Source organism: Genypterus blacodes, unplaced genomic scaffold (assembly GCF_046128005.1).
Source record: "Genypterus blacodes isolate CSIRO-AG114 ecotype Tasmania unplaced genomic scaffold, CSIRO-AGI_Gbla_v1 ptg000154l_1, whole genome shotgun sequence".
NCBI lineage: Eukaryota > Metazoa > Chordata > Actinopteri > Ophidiiformes > Ophidiidae > Genypterus > Genypterus blacodes.
This window is the reverse complement of record NW_027466956.1, coordinates 2,420,223-2,440,000: the sequence shown is the minus strand read 5'-3', so window position 1 is coordinate 2,440,000 and position 19,778 is coordinate 2,420,223. Positions and strand designations below refer to the sequence as shown.

The 19,778-nt window shown below is 40.8% G+C and overlaps 1 protein-coding gene across 1 annotated transcript in view; it reads left to right on the top strand.

Annotated features, from left to right (window-relative positions):
* akap6 (A kinase (PRKA) anchor protein 6) overlaps positions 1-19,778 on the top strand; it is a 149,396-nt gene that overhangs the window by 38,511 nt on the left and 91,107 nt on the right. The window contains exons 11-12 of the mRNA XM_076166027.1: positions 8,668-8,764; positions 9,841-10,037. Coding sequence (XP_076022142.1) covers positions 8,668-8,764; positions 9,841-10,037 — 294 coding nt within the window. The remainder of the gene's footprint in view (positions 1-8,667; positions 8,765-9,840; positions 10,038-19,778) is intronic.

Below are 19,778 nucleotides of genomic sequence, written 5' to 3'. Positions count from 1 at the left end.
TTAAGCCTTACTTAAACCCTTACCATAAACTTAACCCTTTGAAACCCTTTCTTCTGTACAGTGGGGGACCTTTTGCGTTCAGAGGGTGCTACTCTAACACACTGTGCACTTTCTTACAGTCAAGATCAGGAAAGTAATGTAGTGTGCAGCCCTCCATCGAAAATAATTCAGTCTTTATTTGAGAATCATTGGTCCATACAGGATAGAAAACAGACACAGTTAATTAAATACACTTCATTAAAAAGATAGAAAGTACCAGAAAATTTGTCAGAGACATTCTAAGTTCCATATTTTTAATTTTTCTGCAGCAAACATTTCCACTTAGGAAAGCCCTTGACAAGCACACACAGTTAGCGTTCTATACGATGTGTGCTGAAAGAATCTGCCCTAATAGCCTTTTGACTGTAACATACCATTTTAGACCAGATTTGATGGGAGGGAGATCATATTTTAAGTGGGCAAGCAAATGTGTGTGTTTGCATGCGCTAAAATTCAGTTTCTGCGATTCAGGCAGTAAATAGTTTCAAATGTCATACATACATCTTAATATGTTTGAAATTGTCATGAATGAAAGTAAACTTACTATGAGTAACAGACTTAGATTATGTAATTGTAAATCGATGTATTCTAAACATCTTAATCAGCTTGTGCTCCATCTGTATACATTTCCTCAGTGGGCAGACTCACTTCATACTTCCACTATGCAACACGTCATGTGTACTCTAAGAATGATGGAATGAAAGATTCTGTGCACGTATACAGCTTAATCACATTTTTGCCTTTAATAGCAGTAAGGACAAAACTCTCTAAACACAATTACTACAAGGACAATTAACTTAACGTAGTTTTTGATAAAGTGTTCATATTAGGTGGCACATACTGTACATGTCAGCATGGACCCATTTATCTTTAAAAGTGTCGCCCCAATGAAATGTGACTCTGTGTTATGTGGCAATGTTTCTTGATAATCGTTCTAATGTCTAATACTCAACTCATTAAATATAGATGACCAGACATATGCCCTGAACCAGTTGCTCTTGTCTTAGGCTTTACATTTTGGGGTTGTTCTGGAAGGCACCTGGAAGGTTCTATTGGAAAGCAATCCATGAAAAAATACAGATGTTATAGGAAAACACTTTCTGAATAGTGAACATAGAGTATTAGTATCAAACTAAACTCAGAAGTTGGTGCAGAGTGCTGTTTAACATGCTTCTCTTCATGCTCTTTGGATCCATTAAGATCCCTTCTATAGACCCCACATACCTTGCAAGTGAATGGTAATTTGGATGATTAGTTTGGATGAAAATGATGACATGGCCTATCACAAACAAAACACTGAAATGGTGATTCAATTTTTGCTTCTCAACCCAAAATTGACACGTCCATCGAAGGTTTAATTTATCCATCTTGTGACCAACTTCAGTTTGTGATTCAATTTTGACATTTTCAGATGTACAGTACATTCATTGTCAGAATCGTGACACAGATTATGACTTATATTTGATTATCCCATCTTATGTAAAGTGTTATGCAGTGAACTTGTAAGACTTCCCTCATTGCTCATTGTCAGTAGACCTTAATCCAGAAATTGATTTACAGAAAATCGCTAGATTCAAATGACAGGTGAGAGTTTAGTAGGTTAGTAGCTGCAGGAGATAAGGCTGTCCAAAAAATCCAAACTTAATGGATTCAAGGCATTTAATACATTTAAAAAAAAATAAAAACTCTGATTTGCTAACCTCCATCGTAGGATCTATGTCTCATCTATCAAGTTTCACACAGTATTTCCTTTATCATTTTGTGAAGGTGTTACAAATCCTGAAAAAGCTTTAAGCTGAACACATGGGAGGAGAGAGAGGAGCAGAGGGAGAAAGATGAGGGAGAGCAAATTTACAGATGAAGAAGGAGATACAAGAAAAAAGGGGGAGGAAGTTGCAGAGAGGAGAAAAGATTTTTAGGAAGAGTGAAAACAGAGATAGAAGAATGGTGGAATAAGAGATGAGGAGAATGATGGAGTAAGAGGAGTGAGAAGAGAGACAGGAAGTAGGTGGAAGAAGAGTGAGTCAGAGCATTTAGTTTTTGCTTTATTACCTTATTTAAATGTTGTGAGCAGGAAAAGAGAGCGAGAGGAAGCTTGGGAGAAGACACACACACACACACACACACACACACACACACCCTTTGGGGAAAACGGCTTGTAGTTTCTCTCCGCTCTGTCTGAATGGAGACAATTTGATCATCATTATTACCATTATTACAAAGACTCTTTGATCATATCATGTCTCATCAACCCAACCCTCTCTGCTGTGTGTGTGTGTGTGTGCGTGTGTGTGTGTGTGTGTGTGTGTGTGTGTGTGTGTGAGTGCCTGTCTGTCTGGCCAGCTCGATACACAAACTCAATGTCAAACCTCAATGTCATCTCTGTATCAGCCCGGCATACCTCTTAGCGTCTCGCTAATATGCTAATGCTAAAAGGTAAATGATATCAGGTAGGCTTTTGAGGTTATGCTCCCCTTCGCTCCAGGCTAATATGCTAATGCTAACAGGAAATCTGATCACTCAGGCTTTGAAGCACCTCATCTATTTCTCCTGGTGTGTGTATGTTAATCAGGACAGGGAGTTATAGCTTTTTTAAGCCATCGGCCACAGACGCTGAGAATTCCCATAATCCAACTGCCGCTTTTACTATTTAAGCAGATAGTTTGACTTTTAAAGTAGGAGAGGACTCTGCTGCCACATTTACACTGAACATGGCCATGCCCAATACATGTTTTGGCTAGATCTGAATTTTATTTTACAGAAGAGGAGAGTTTAATAAAAACAGCACTTATAATGCATAACAACAATAATTATAATATTATGATGATGAGGATGAGGATGATGATGATGATGATGATAATATTACAGAGGATTATGATCACATTCCCATGCTTTAATAAGTTGCGACCATAACTTCAGTTTTTATCATGGATAGTCCTGCATCAGAGCACTTGTAGGAGCTTGTGCGTGTACAGCAATGATCACTGTCATTTCAGGATATTATCATGTTCATCATCAGTTATTGATTTGATTATTACTTAATCATTTAGTGTATCAAGTCAAAAACAAAATCTCAAAAACGAGTCAAAGTCTTCCAAGGTTTCTGATATAGTTTGAACTAGTAAAAAACCTCAAAAGGATTCAGTTTCCCAGTTGAGAGAGTGTCTCAAAATGCAATTAAATAAAGAAAGCAGTGGTTTGAAAATTCTCTTTGACTTATACTGCAAACTGTACAAATACAGGATACTTTTAACTAATTTAGTTTTAACTAATCAACTTTACTGATTTAACTGATTCAAATGTTGATGCCTGCAACACATTTAAAAAAAGATGATAGGGACAGTGTCAGACTGGGAATGTAAAAAAACCATTCCACAGGTTAATTGGTAACAGGTGATGCAATCAGGCTGTGGTATACAATGAGCATCCGAGAAAGTCTCGAGTAACAGTTTGAAAACTGCAAATTAGGGATTTCAGAATCTACAGTCCATAATATTATTAAAAGACAGAATCCAGAGACGTCTCAACGCAGAAAAACACGACTTATTTCACTCAGACAGCACTGAAATAAAAACCAGGATGCTTCTGTGATAGATGTCATCTCATGAGCTCAGGGATACTTTGGAAAACCATAACACCAAACACGTTTCGTCGCTGCATCTCAAATACAAGTTAAGACTGTACTACATAAAGAGGAAGCCATATACAGTATTAACAACATCTACGGATCACTGAAGACTCCTCTGGATTTGAGTGGACTGATGTACTGTGGAAAACTGTACTGTGGGCTGATAAGTCCACCTTTCAGATTGGTTAAGGAAGTAATGAACGTTGTGTTCGTATGACCAAAGAGGAAAAGAATCACCCTGATGTCAGTAACACAAAGTTTAAAAGCCAGGACCCATCCCGGTATGTGGATTTGTTATCGACCATAGTTTAGGTAACATGGCATATCTGTGAAGGCTCCATTAATGCTGAAGAGTACATGTGCATTCTGGAGCAACATGGTGTCTAGACCTGCTTAATTCAGCAAGATGATGCAAAGACACATCCTGCTTATGTAACGATTGTGGTTTCATAGTGAAAGTGTGCAGGTGCAGACTGAGGTAATCGTATCAATCGATAGTATCTAGAATGACTTTGGACAGAGCTAACAGTGTAATGACTCAATTATATTTATTAGAACATCTTTAATCTAGTTTTCCCTCTGTCACATCTCTTTCTCTCTCTCTCTTTCTCTATGGCTCTTTCACATTTTCACTCTCTCTGTATAACTTTCACACTCTCTTTCTCCCTCCCTGTCTCATTTTCTCTTTCTCTTTCACACTCTTTGTTTCTTTCACTCTCCTTCACTCTCTCTCTCTCTCTGTAACTTTTACTCTGTCTCTTCCACTCACTCTCTCTGGCTGTTTCACTCTCGTTCTGTGTCTCACACACTCTCTTTCCGCCTCTCTCTCTCTCCCTTTCACTTTGTCTGTCCCTTTCGTTCTCACTTTCACTCTTCCGTCTTTTTCCTCTCTATGTCTGTTTCACTCTCTCTCTCAATGCCTCTCTCTCTCTCTCTCTCTCTCTCTCTCTCTCTCTCTCTCTCTCTCTCTCTCTCACACGCACGCACACACAGAATGCCATCTGCCTGACATGCATATAGCAGAACTGCTCTGCATGCCTTATCATGCTGTGATTGATGGCTGGCTGTTCTCTTATCGATTCTATGCTCTCAATATATTAAATGGAGGAAACGGAGCTGAATTGCTGCTGGAATAAGGTGCTGAAATACGACCGCTCTCCGATAGCCCGGCTAATCTGCACCACCTAATTCATTCCTCACATCAGCGGCCATATTCCTGATACGCAGACAGTCATGCTGTGTTTTCTGTAGCGCTGATAGATGTACTTTATGTTTATTAGCTGTGAGGTATTTCAGCAGCTTATCAGGAAATTATGTAGGGCAGAGTGGCTGCGCCGTCTGTAAAATTACTCAATCAGCCGCAAGATTTGAAGTAATTTATGATGTTTGCAGGGTGGTAATGATTGCAGAATGCAGTCATGTTTTATTTTGATAATATTGATATATGATTGTGTTTGTGAGAGCGTTACAGAGTGACGGAGCTGACGGTTTGTGTTTAAAGTGACATTTTATTTTTTTATCTGTGAGACGTGATGTGTAAGGCTGAGTGTCACTGCTATCTGGATGTGATGTTTGAAAGCTGTTTAGAGAAATGAGAGTTTCATTTCAGAGAAAGAAAAACATGTAGCTTAGCACTCGCTGTAGCAGTGAGAGTCGGAGTTTGGTATATTCTGTAAAAGAAAGTAGGCATAGAGATCAATTGTCATGAATACCTAAATAAAGAGATGTTTTTATAGTGCTGCCATTACTGTTAATCCCTTTCAGATCTTCAAATCTGTGTTCTTAAAAAATGCAGATACAAATTGTCAAATGCACACTCCTGTGTCAATCTGTTTCATTCACTTGACTTGGTGTTTCAAGAATGAAGTCTTCTGGGCCTTATTACCTTCACCTTTGACCTTGTGCACAAGAGAAACTTAAGCATCTAACACCTTACATGTTTACGCAAACTCAATGTCACGCTGATCGTTGCAGTCCATCTAGACCACTCCAGTCTGTTTTCTATCTAAAACATCTCTGACATCTACTGGTGGTTTCACTTGTCACTCCAGATTCTGTTACAAAAAAACAACAACACATTATCATGACCTTGGAACAACCTTGTACCTACCATCATTCATCCATCCATCCATCCATCCATCCATCCATCCATCCATCCATCCATCCATCCATCCATCCATGCATCCATGCATCCATGCATCCATCCATCCATCCATCCATCCTCCACCTCATACCTGTGTCATGTTAAGCAATGGAGCCCAGATGCTCCTCTCCTTTGCCATGCCCTCCAGTAGTTCTGGGTGGAATGTGAGGCATACAGGGGATATATAGTATAATCTGCCCCGTGGTCTCTCTTGTTGTATATGTCTGGAGTATTTTGTCAGGGAGCCATCCAGGGGACATCCTGATCAGATGCCAATGCCACCCTAATCATGTTTCTTTTTAAATGGCATACAATGTCTCAAAGGGCTTTACAGAGGCAACCTTGGAAGGGACAATACATTGAGAGATTCCCCTCATTCCCCCATCACAAAGAGCCAAGGTTTGACATAGGAACCATAGGTGGAGACAAACATACAGTGTGTAACAATACAGGAACATATACATAGAGCAACTGGGCCCTGATCCAGTAAGAGGATCTCATCAACAAAGATGTGGCCAGTTTGATATCAGAAGTGTCCAGTGAGGAGAGTGTGCGTCCATGAAGGAAGGAGCAGCAGTTCTACCGTGAGTTCCTTCCTTTAGTCTGAGACACCCTATCAGGGGAACTCATTGTGGCAAATTTCTTTCTAGGGTCATGAGCTTTGGTCGGTTGGACAGATAATCTGCATCTACATAATTACACTCAATCACCCATCAATTTGGAAACTGCATCTTGGTAAAGCTAAATGTTATACTTGATATATAAATCACATTTTGGGCAAAAAAAAATCCAGTTCAGTTTCTCTGACCCACAGCTGTCAATGCTTGCCTGGAAGGATTAAATCAAAGGTGCCCTATCCGTCTCCACCGTGTGTATCCTACTCCATAAATATTGGTGGTGTGGAGGCCTGACCTTGTCATGTGTTGACTGATGCTGCCGCTCATCTATCCTTCATTGTGGATGAAGGACCGTCTGAGGCGTAGATGCAGACACAGGCGGATTCAGCCACTGTGGGCCTAAAAACAGCTATTTATTGAATGTTTTAGTCTGGATTCCATTTAGTTAAACTGTGATAAAAAAAGTCAGTCTGTGTCTGTTGTCTATGGCAGCGTTGCTCTCTGGTCCATTCATTGTCCCTGTTCCATTTTACTAGTTTGTCATATTGAACATCTTCCCCCCTTAATATTATGCTGAGAAAACTACATATATAACGTGTGTGTGTGTTTCCCAGTGCAATACAGCAGGATGTCTGATGCACCCAGGCTCAAGCACCTTAACAGGCTTTAGTACAAAAACACACACACGCACGCACGCACGCACGCACGCACGCACGCACGCACGCACGCACGCACGCACGCACGCACGCACGCACGCACGCACGCACGCACGCACGCACGCACGCACGCACGCACGCATGCACGCATACACACACACACACACACACGCTCAGATCAGAACAGACTGTAATAGTGTATAGCATTGTGTTCAGAGATCTGAGAGGAGAATCATCCAACATGGCCTCAGGCTGCTGTGTGCTGCTTGCCATCCATCCATCCATTTTTCCATCCATCCATCTTCTGTCACTTTCGCTCAATTTTCCCTCCTGCTTCAACCACACATCTGTAAGTCTATATTCTTATACACAGTATCACCATCACCCCCTCTTTCTCTCCCTGTCTGTATTCTGTCCCAAGGGAGATGTAAGTACCGCTCCTTAGACAATGATCACACACACACACACACACACACACACACTGAGAGAGGGAGAGAGAGAGAGAGAGAAATCTATTATCAGAACCAATCGAGTTGAAAGCTCCTGGATGGGGAACACCCCTGGGAAACAGGTTTGTGGGTAGTGCAGTGATGACCCAAAGCTCCCCTGCAGCCTTCACTCATGCAGCTTGAAATCAATGGAAGTGGAATCCTTTGGCGTTTATTGTTGAACATTTGCTGCATTGATGATGTTCAGCTGTTTGTGTTGTGTAATATTCTCTCGTCATTTTGTGAATATTATGTTTTCACCATGGTGTTTGAGAGTTGTGATGGCTTTGTGCTTTGTGCGTCGTAGCATTGTGCCGTCATTAGACTAGAGCTGGTGATCCATTAGTGTAGCTGTGCAGGGTTAGTGTTAGCATTAGTGTTTGATCTCTCAGGGACGTTGTATTGGTGTTGTTGGTGGTATGTTAATGGTGTATTTGAATTACACTGTTTTTCTGTTGTAGCAATACACCAGTATGTTTTGTTGGAGTTATGTTAGTGTTGTGCTACAGATTGGTGACACATTGGTGTAGCTTGATTTTCAGTTGTTTTTAAAAACAGATACAAGGATTATGGTGAAGTTGTGGTTTTGCTAAATCTATTCTGCATATCTTTTCTCAACTTATTTTGTTAAATTAAATATAATGCAAATGAACTTTGTGGCATCCCCTCTGTGCTTCAGCCTCCATGTACTACAAATTGTTTTCACGTTTGGCACAACATCACATGGCACTACTGCATTGTATTATGTCTATAGTTGCTGTGGTATTTTATCTTGTTGGGTCTGTCTCACGCCTATTCATGCCAATTTTAATTTTTTGGGGGAAAAGCTTTCACAGCCTACAACAAATTTTGCCTCATGGTTTGATATTAATCCATATGTTGGATTTTTTGATATTGAAAATTGTTCACCCACAACACACAAAGTTGAGTACAAAGTTGAGTAAAACTGTTCATCCATTAAATTGTCAAATTGTACCCTACTTATTGACACTTGTGGCTGTATTCTACTTATGTGTATACATTTGTCGCTGTTTTTTAGTGTGATGTGTGGAGAGGCTGATGCTGATCTCTCCCTGTGTGTGTCTGTGTGTTTCAGAGTTTCAAGCTGAATGTGGATAGCCACAGTGCACTGAAGGAGAGTGTCCTGGAGGAAGGCAGAGTGCTGCTCACCGTCATCAATTCCCACAAATCAGGTACGCATAGGTACGCATACACACACACGCACACACACATACACACATGTGGCCATAGCCAAGCCCCAACTCTGTTCCATTCATTATTAATATTTGGATTAACAGAGTGACCTTCAGAGAGAAGAATATGAATGTAGCAGAGAGAGAGTGAGCAAGAGAGAGTGAGGGAGAGAGAGAGGAGAGAGATACGGAGAAAGACAGAGAGAGTGAGAGAGAGCGATACAGAGAGAGATAGAGGTAGAGAGAGAGAGAGAGAGAGAGAAAGAGAGAGAGAGAGAGATACAGAGAGAGATAGAGGTAGAGAGAGAGAGAGAGAGAGAGAGAGAGAGAGATACAGAGAGAGATAGAGGTAGAGAGAGAGAGAGAGAGAGAGTGAGAGAGAGAGATACAGAGAGAGATAGAGGGAGAGAGAGGGAGAGAGAGAGAGAGAGGGAGAGAGAGAGAGAGAGAGAGAGAGATACAGAGAGAGATAGAGGGAGAGAGAGTGAGAGAGAGAGAGAGAGGGAGAGAGAGAGAATAATAGTGTGTTGATTAGTGGTGATATGTGCTTCTCAAATGGAAATGTACAGTATTTGTTGAATAAGTGATGATGGATTGAGCACGAAACTCTTATGACTTTCAGCTATTTCTACTGCTATTTCCTCTCTCTCCCTCTCTCTCACTCTTCTTGTTGTGTTTACAGTAATCATAACCATTTTCACTTTTGTCACATGGCATTTATAAGTTAGGAGACTTCTGTTTGTTCTGCTGATTTGACAATTGGACTTCTTTTGTTGCTGTTGGATGCCATAGCCGTAGCCAGTAGTAGCTAGTCTAGTGCATCCAGCTGTTGATGCGGTGAATATGACTGTGACATCACTCTGCAATTACTAATGTGTGAATTTCTACAGCATAATATACAATAATGGAGGGGTTCCCATAACACATTTGAAACATGGAAAACAAAGGACACAATATCAAGTGACAATGAACAATGAAGTGAAGTGCTCTCTCTCTCTCTCTCTCTCTCTCTCTCTCTCTCTCTCTCTCTCTCTCTCTCTCTCCCTCTCTCTCTCTCTCTGTGTTGTCTGCTGCAGGTCTGAAGGATATCCTCCATATGGTTTCCAACCAATGGGATCAGCTCCAGCGACAGATCCGGCGCCAGCACGGTTGGATGCTCCGTGCCCTCCGCTGCATCCAGGCCCGCCTCCTCAATACTGGCCAATCACATGAGAGTGTGCAGGCTTCGGAGGACCCATCCACCAATCAGCATTGTCCTGAAGATGGACTCAAGGTAAAGAAACAGTGTGTTATTCTATTTGTTTTTTTGTTTTTTTTCCTCAACCACACACACACACACACGCACACACACGCGCGCACACACACACACACACACACACACACACACACACACACACACACACACACACACACACACACACACACGCACACACGGACACACAGACAATTGCATTCCAATTAACAACCTGGTTTGTTTCTGAATTCTTATTGGCTAATTGTCAATATGCTGGATGTGGTCAATTAAATGTGTTCTCACTCTTACACACACCTTGTGACCCTTGTTCCATGTGTGTATGTGTATGATATTCTCCTCACACACACTCAAGACTAAAGAAACTTTGAAACATCCCTCTTTGTTGGTATTCTGCCCTCTACCCTCAAGTTCTCTCTTCATTCTTTCATTTCCTGTTTTCCTTCTTGGGTTTTTATTCGTCTGTCTGTGTTCCATCTCTGCTTCCTTCTCTCCTTCCTTCAGACATTCCACTCATTTTTCACTTCTTTCTTCTTTTCTTCCTGTATATGTGACTCCGTACTGTCTCTGTATTAACCCTTTATGTTCCATCCTTTCTACTTTCCCATTTGAAATTCTTCAAACATTAGTCTCTGTCTGTCTGTCTGTCTGTCTGTCTGTCTGTCTGTCTGTCTGTCTGTCTGTCTGTCTGTCTGTCTGTCTTATTGCACAACTGGCCGTTGGAGGAGAAGGCTCCTTCAATGCTCCCTTTCATTCTTAATTTCTTCCTCCCTCACCTTTACTTTCCCCCCTCCTTCCTTTTCAGGGTTTAGCCTTCTTTCTCTTTCTCTTTCTCTTTCCCACATGTAAGCCAATCGTCCCCTCTTTTTTTAAATTTCTCATTTATTGTCACATTCATCACCTCTTCCCTGCCTGGCTCCACTTCCTTTTCCCCCTTCACCTCCTTGTCCTCCTGCTGTCCTCCTTGTCTCATCCTCCCCCTTATTCTCTCCAACTCTTTTACGGCTTTCTCCTCTCCTTCCTGTCCTCTGTCCCCTCTACCTCTCATTTCTCCTTTCCTTGTCCTCTTCTTTCTCTCCCCCTCCAGTAAAAGTGGTCGTGGTTGTTTTCAGATTGTTTAGTTGCAATTAGAGCTGCAGCAGCCTGATCACTGTGATCAGTCAACAGTGACAACCATTAACCAGCTACCACCCCTCTCTCTCTCTCTCTCTCTCTCTCTCTCTCTCCCTCGCTCGCTCTGTGTGTGTGTGTGTGTGTGTGTGTGTGTGTGTGTATGTCCTTGTGAAAGTGTATCTGAGTTTTTGTGTGTATTTGTGCTTGTGTGTGTCTGGTGAGCGGTGTGCATGTAAAAGTGTTTATAGGTGTGTGTGTCCATTAGCTGCTTGGCCGCAGCACATTAACAGTCCATTCATTACCTGAGTGAATCTCCCTCTGCACTTAAAGCTTTGATCCGTAAAACCTCCAAACAACGAGCTGAAGTCTGAATTCTGTCTCTTTGCAGCATAAAAACACACCGGCACCATTTCCATCACACATCTCACCAATCTCTTTGATATTTTTAATGACTCTGTAGGTGTTTATTTCTGTGATCCTTCTTATTCTGGGTTCTTTAACTGATAATAATTTTTACATGAGGGACCTGCCAAAATAAAAGCACAAAGCTTTTTGAATGTTTTCAAATGGAAAATAGGGATTGCAGCTAATTGATCTATTTTGCATTACAATTTGCTATACATTTATCACCAACTTAGTGACCAAATAAGAGCTACCAACTATCTGGAATATGAACTCAATCCATTAACTAATTATTCATTTTGGCACAATAACCTTAATGTGTTATCTGTCACTAGTTTTTAGTCTTAGCCTTCCATGTCTTCCTTGTTGGACATTTATTTTTATTTCATAACTTCTTATTTAGTAATGATCTGTGGTGCTAATGAGTGAAATAGAGCCTCCACATCCAGTTTACTGTATGCTGCACTGAGCACTCACAGGCTCTCTGAGAGCTCTAGTGAGGAGGAGGGAGGAGGGCAATGATCAGAGAAGTGTGATCCTTTTTATTATGAGAGATCACAGGGAAGACATGACAGCAGCAATATTGCTGAAAAATAGAATAAAATGATATATTTCTCACACATCTCTTCTTACCCTCCTTTCTCATTAATGAGTTTGCAGGTTGTTGGTTATTGTGCAGTTTGAAATCCTTCATGACATGGAAGCTGCTCATAAATGTGTTACATATTGATTTGTAATCAATTCTCACCGACAATCCTGTCAGATTCTATACAGCGTTTAATCATTGTCTTTGATTTGTTCATTTTGTAAGATTAATTTATTGTCAAATGTTTTTCCAGGAGTGCTTCCAAGTTCCAAGAAACATATGGTGTTATTTTGAAATACTTTCTCATTTCAAATGGAGGATTTTAAGTCTCTCTTGGTCCCCCTATTCTTATGAATATATGGAAGGATTTGTACCTCCTCGCTTGTTTTCCTATTTGTGAATTCTTCCTCTTCTGTGAGTCTTCACACACACACACACACACACGCACACACACACACACACACACACACACACACACACACACACACACACACACACACACACACACACCTTGTCATTAGACCTACAGCTCTCTAGAAATGTTTCAACACACACGGAAAAATATTCATTTAACTTACGTATTTCTGTTGATACAACAACGTATAAAATTGCGATTTAAATCTGGGAGCTGCATTCTCCTGTTTGAAGGCAACATGTTTGTTTCTCTTATCAAATTGTGAAACTAAACTGAAGCTGTTAAAAGCTGCAAATGTAACAGTTTTGTCTCTGGTTCAGTTACGGTATGAAAACACTGAAAATCTAATTTGACCTTTTATCTTTTGCCTGCAACAACTGTCACGTTGTTGTCACGCTGTCAAGATCACGTTGAGCCTCTGCATAAATGATTACATGTGCAGTCAAAAATCGTCTTACTGTGGCTTTACTCTGTGGTCATTATCCGCTAGCGCTCTTTAATGACAATCAGATGCATGCCCTAATTACTGCCACAGACACCGAAGTGTGTGTGTGTGGTGGGGGGGCTACAAGGTCATCTAAGACAATCATGTTTCTGTGTGTGTGTGTGTGTGGGTGTGTGTTTATGATCCTGTGTAAAAAGATAATAAAATAATGACCAAGGGCAGAGGGTAGGTAAATACAGTGCAGTTGTTTTTATGTGTGTATATGTTTGTGTGTGTGTGTGTGTGTGTGTTTTCAGTGCACTCATGGCTTGTTAGTATATGATTGCGCATGTGTTCATGTAAAACCGAACGTAACCTTGACTAAAGGGCAAAATAAAGGCCAAATTGGAATAAATGTATCAAATTATGAGAGCTCGTACAATATTTATTAGCAGTGGATCCACTATTCATTACAAAAGATTAAATACCAACTTGTATTAATAATTCATCCCCTTAATCTTAATTTTTAGTGCAATTAAGAGCTGAGGCAAATGACATATCACAGCCTCCAATAAGACAGTTAAAATGTAATTTACTGAATGGGTCTGCAGCTGTACTGACTGTAACACTTTTGGACACATTTGTACTAAATACCTTTACTTTTAAATACTATTATGTCACCTCTGGTCTGTGTTCTTGATGACTGGAGACATCTGAGCTGGTCTGAGACACTGTAGTGTATCTGACTACAAGCCGGGGACACTGACCGCTGACAAGAAGGAGACAATGTCCTCAAGTCCCATTTTGTTGATCTGAATCTAAACACACTGCTTTTTATTTTCATCTATCTAACCAACACCCCTCCCAACATCTTTCTTTTCTGTCCTTTATGTGTTCCGTCATCCCTCCATCTTTCGTCCCTCCATCCATGTCGACCCTCTCTCCTTCCTCTCCTGTCTGTATTTGTCCTTTTCTCCATCCCTCCTATCATTTCTCATTCCCTCCCTTTCTCCTTCTCCCTCTTCCATCCATAACTCTTTCCTCCCCCGTCCTTTATCATTCACATTTCCCCTTTTCAGTTCATCTTCCCTTTCTCTTCATCTATTCACCCTTTTGTTCATATTTCACTCCTTCTTCTCCCCGTCCATCCCTACAGCCCTCAGTCATCCATTCATTCGCTCCCTATACTTTCTTTACTAATATTTACCTTCACCACATTTCCTTTCCCTCTTCTATCTCTCCATCTCTCTCTCTCCTGCCTATCTATTCATCCATCTCTCCATCCTCCCCTCCCTCTGTCCGTTCCTCTTGAGAGGCGAGATTCATGTAAATGTCAGGAAATATCAGAGGCGGGCGGTGGGATTAGGCAGCGAAGAGAAGATACACTGATACCAGCAAATATAACGCCCCGACACACGGCCAGCGCTGGGGATTAGGGCACAGGCACACACACGCTCTGACACACACACACACACACACACACACACACACACACACGGACAATTCATATATGAGATGAAACAAGGTGTGTGTCAGAATATTGTTTCATATCTGCAGTGTGTTTCTGGATAAAGACTCATTGCGTGTGTATGAAGAGTTTATCATGACATCTGTAGTGTTTGTTGCATACTGAAGACTGAAGATAAGTAAGAGGATGTACCTGTGTGTGTGTGTGTGTGTGTGTGTGTGGGTGGTCAGGCGAGCGAATACAAAAACAAAGAGAGAGAGGTAGAAAGGTGTTTAATACAAGTGTGTGAAAGCAGTGTAATATTTAACAGCTTAGTAGGATTTGTCTGTCACATTACAAGGGATTGGACAGACTGTTAACACACACACGCAGACGCTGGAGAAAAGGTGAATGGATGTGTTGTTGTTCACTGACAGCTGCTGAATCTGAATCTTTCTCTGTACTTTCATCACATAACTATAAAGGAGCGCTGGCAGGTAAAGGATGAATCTGTAGGAAGCAAATATTTGCTTCATCAGTGAGGAATGTTTCCTTCCAAATCTCATTTTGGAAGGAAACATTCCTCACGTAGGCTTTTGTCTGCCAAAGTGATTTTAACATGAAAACAGGGCAGATTGTGGGCAAAATGAATGAAGTTCCTGTAAGTGGAAATATTTTCACATTTTCTCTTTTGAGGGGAAAACAGTTCTCCACCTTAGACTAATAGAACAATATCTCATGACTTGCATCTTTTTTCTCTTTGTAGTTTCTAACAGCTCTCATTTGGTTCTCCTAAAGTTCAGAACTAAGTTAATTGGGGTAATCATCACTCACCAAATGTTGGTCTTTAGAGATCTTCTAGAGGTCCTTAAACCATCACACATGCTTTCTTCACTGTGGCTGGTGTTGGAGCCGTGTTGAGATCTGTTCACATGGTTTCCACTGCAAAGACACTGAGGTGCTGTGGTGACCTGAACCTTAACCCCAACATAAAGTGACATCGCTCCTCAAACAGTAACCAGTAAGCGTATGTTTTTGAAATGGCAGTCGGCAGCAGGACTTCCAAGATGGGAGTTGTGATTTATATGATTTCCATTTTGTTCTGGTGCTTTCACAGAGCGATGCGATGCCGTGATTGACCAGAATCAGAATCAAGCATTACAGAGAACTGTATAATAACGTCTGTTATCTTACGTTAACTAAAGATAACAACTTATTAAACCACACATACACCATGGAGACTTTTGATGGATGTAACAATCTTTCTCTCTCTCGCAGGATCCATAAATATCTAATAATGAAAGATGGAGCATTTTAAAATCAGGCAAAACAACTCCAGGCATTTAAACATCTAAATGAAATTTTAATTTGAGTTAAGGTTAGTTAGTAGTAATGGAATTATACAAATAAAAATACAGAAATAAATTTAAATAAGTAAATACATTTAATGCAATAATATAAAATAATTAATTCAATAAACTACATTTGGTTAATTGAATTAAAGGAATTAAAGATCAAGGTAATTCACATTAAAAAAGTTTTTCAGTGCAGTATTTCTAATCTTCTTAAGGTGTGTTTGATTTCTGTACATCAACCTCTCTCAACCAGAAACCCATAAGATAACGCAAATCTAGCACCTCATGTATATGTTAAATCGGGGGGTTGGGAGTCTAAAAACCTGGAACCTACCAAATCTCCCCTGAGGAGGGGGGAGTGACGAGTCAAGATTAGACCATGTTCCTTTGGACACGGGGGACACAAATCCTGTTAGAGAGCTGAACCAAACAGCCCTGAGCACACACACTCTCTCTCTCTCTCTCGCTCTCTCTCACACACACATACACACACACACACACACACACACACACACACACACACACACACACACACACACACACACACACACACACACACACACAGAAAAATACAGATACAAGTAAATGTTTTGACACATGTAGTGTTTTCTGTTTTCTGTCTTTTCTCTGTTTTTGGAAGTGTCACTCATCACTCCACATTCACACACACACACACACACACACACACACACACACACACACACACACACACACACACACACACAGAGAGAGTACCAGCTCATTGACAAATTTCCTGTGGTTCTATCTGTCAGTGGATAAAACAGCCTCCAGACACGTGTGTGTGTACTGTATGTGTGTGCTTGTGTTTGTGAGACAGCAAGAAATATTCAGGTTAAACATGGTAAGTGACCTCCAAGGTGACACTTCATACACGTTGAACCTAGTTAAATAACATTAACATACCTTTGTGTGTGTGTGTGTGTGTGTGTGTGTGTGTGTCTTATCAGTGTTGCTGGTGGAGACAGCTTGTTGGCCCCGGGCCTCTATTACAAACTACAGGCCACACATTGGAGAAAGACACAGGAGGAGAAAAGGAAGAGAGGAAGGGAGACGGAGAAGAGGAGAAAAGGAGGAGAAGGGAGAAAAGGAGAACATGAGGAGAAAGTGGAAGAGGAGACAGGAGACAGGAGGCAGGAGAAGACGAGAGCAAAAGGGAGAGGTGGAAAGAAAGTGGTCAGCAGGGAGAAAAAGGTGATAGGGGAGGTGAGATAGACAGACAGAGGTGGTGATGATGATAAGGCAGATGGGGAGTCCATGGGATCAGAGAGGGGCGAGGAGGTGAATTTAGGAAATAAGGATCTTGGAAAAGTTGCTAAAAATGGTTATGGTCCTAGTGGTTCTGGGTTCTTGTTGAGAAATGAAGGAAAGTTCCTGGAAAAGTTCATGTGGAAAGTCACATGAGAGAAAAAGAGGACCACAGGGAGTGAAGGAGGAGTAGGATGAAGAGAGGAGGTGCACATATGTGTGCGTAGATTAATCCTCTCTCTTCTCCTCCTCTTCCTCATTTAAATATTGACCCCAGGTTCTTTAAAGCTCTTTAAGTCACATTACTGAGTGTTGGACTCCTGCCTGATACCTGATCGAGCCAATCAGAGTGCTCCTCCTGCTCCACCAAAGCACTTTACATAAATTAAGATTAAAGTTAGGAAGTTTGGGGGAGTTGCTTTATCCTCAGGGTCAATATCAGGATTACTTCAGCAAAAATACTTGTTTAGACATCGAGTGTAAACAAAGACACAGGAAGGGTTTTATGCTGGAGGCTTCATTTTACAAGAATACATGGTATTATTTGAATTCAAATTTAAAAAAAAATTCAGTTTCAGTAAAAAAAACAGTATCTCAAAAAACACAAAATGAAAATTTAAAGTTTTCAAACAGCAACAACACAGTTTAACTTTGATCATAAACAGTGACCTTCAGCTGTGTCTGTGTTACATTATCATTACATGCTCTCGCTCAGACTGATTTCATTGAGCTGCTTCCTCTTTCAGCTCTGTGGTTTCCGTTAAGTTGTGTGTTTGTTTCTAATGAACTGGATTTGAATCTGTTTTGGTTGGGTGATGCTTTGGTTTCCCCATTAGGCTTCTAAAAAGTTTGACTTTGCGCTGCTGTTGTTCTCACATCACGAAGCCAATTGAGTATAAATGATGTCATAATTGATGCTTTATGGCTCTCACTGGCGTTCTTAAAAAGTGTTCTGTGACCTTTCTGCATCACATTGAAATCTAACGCTGTTAATTATCACCGATAATCTCCAGCGGCTGATGGAAATGACTGAAATCAGACTAAATGAACACTGCAGTGTAGTGTGTAGTGGATCTCTGCTTTTCATCCCAAACTTGTTGAGACTAAGTGAAACCTCCCCTCCTCCGCCCCCACTCTCCTCCCTCCCACCTGCCTGCTCCGCAACATCTATAACAGCTAAATGAAATATGCAAATAATTGCCGCCGATCCCAATAAGAAATAATTAACGCTGTCTGCTCTCCGTGGCAGCAGGTATTAGCATGCCAAAGCACTCCAAAATGTAATTTATAAAGTGAGTTAAAAAAGCGTCAGAGCTCTTTCTGTGTCTTTGCCGACGGCAATCTGACGTTTCTAATGCACTCTCAGAGAGGAATAAATTGATAGTGTGCAGGCACAAATTTTCCATTCCTGATATTTCTCAAATATTTAATTATGTGGATAGTGAAAGTGAATATGTAAAGTGTTTTTTTGCTGAAGCCACAGATGGTTTCTGTCTTGTTTCCTTGTTAAACATGGATATGGTGGAGGTGAGTTGTTTGATGAAAGTTGTGGAAAGTTGTGTGTTGGTGGTGTTTGGTTAACAAAGAAAACAGCCTGCAGAGTCAAGAAGTAAGTTTGAATCCTTGTTGAGAAAAGTCAATTTCTCTCTCCATCATCCATTTAGCCAGTGGTTCCCAAACTTTTTCTACAGGGCCCCACTTTGCGTCACCCCCAACAAGCGTGCAAACACATACACGCACACGCACACGCACACACACACACACACACACACACACACACACACACACACACACACACACACACACACACTAGCACTTCTCTAGCTTCCAAACTCCACTGGAACTTATTTTAAACATTGCAATTCATAAAACTGCAATGTGTTGCAAGACAAAATAATTAATAATAAGTAACAAATCACCTTTACAGTGGAAATATTAAAAGTCTAACTGTGTAATACTGTGTAACTTTTACTGTGACACTGCATTTCTGCTTTCAACAGATTTTCTCTCTTGTTGCCTTCAGTACCTCCCACTTTGGGGAACACTGCATTAAGCCATTAAACTACACATATGTTAACAAGTACTTTCATCTTTTATCCTTTCCCTTATTTCATCCCTTCCTTTCTTTCTTTAACCCATTGAGGACTGCTTTTGCACCGGGACACAACCTGCATCAATCTTGTAATACTGAGTTCCATCAATATATCAATACTTTTTTTTTGGATAATTTGGGATATTTTGTCAATTTTAAGGTGTGCAATAAAACACGAGCAAGGCAATCTCCAAAAATCTAAATATTGAATGCAGACTTTCCTTTCAATTTGTGTATAAATGAAGCTTTTCCTCATAAAGTCCGGGCTGTTTTTGGCTGATATGTCCCCTACAAAATGCTTTCCACCGCGGGTTGAGCCGATACACATTCAGCCCGTGCTCACGGCGCTGGATTCATGTAGTCCTTCCCCGTTTATAGGGTTAAGGCTTGCTCCACTGTCAACACTGAAGTATAAAACTCCTCAAATTGAACAAATTTATCCAATATTTAGAAGCTCTTCAGAGGCACATGAAACATTGAAATGATTCCTTGTGGTGGTACCATTTGATGCAGTTTTATAAAACAGCTTCTTTCATGAGCCGTGGACTATTGCAGCACGCCACATGTCACCTATTGTAATGTAACACACCCAGATAACCATTCCTATCATACAGTGGGCTCTTCTGTGTCTATCAGTTAAAAAACTACAGAACCACAGCTTC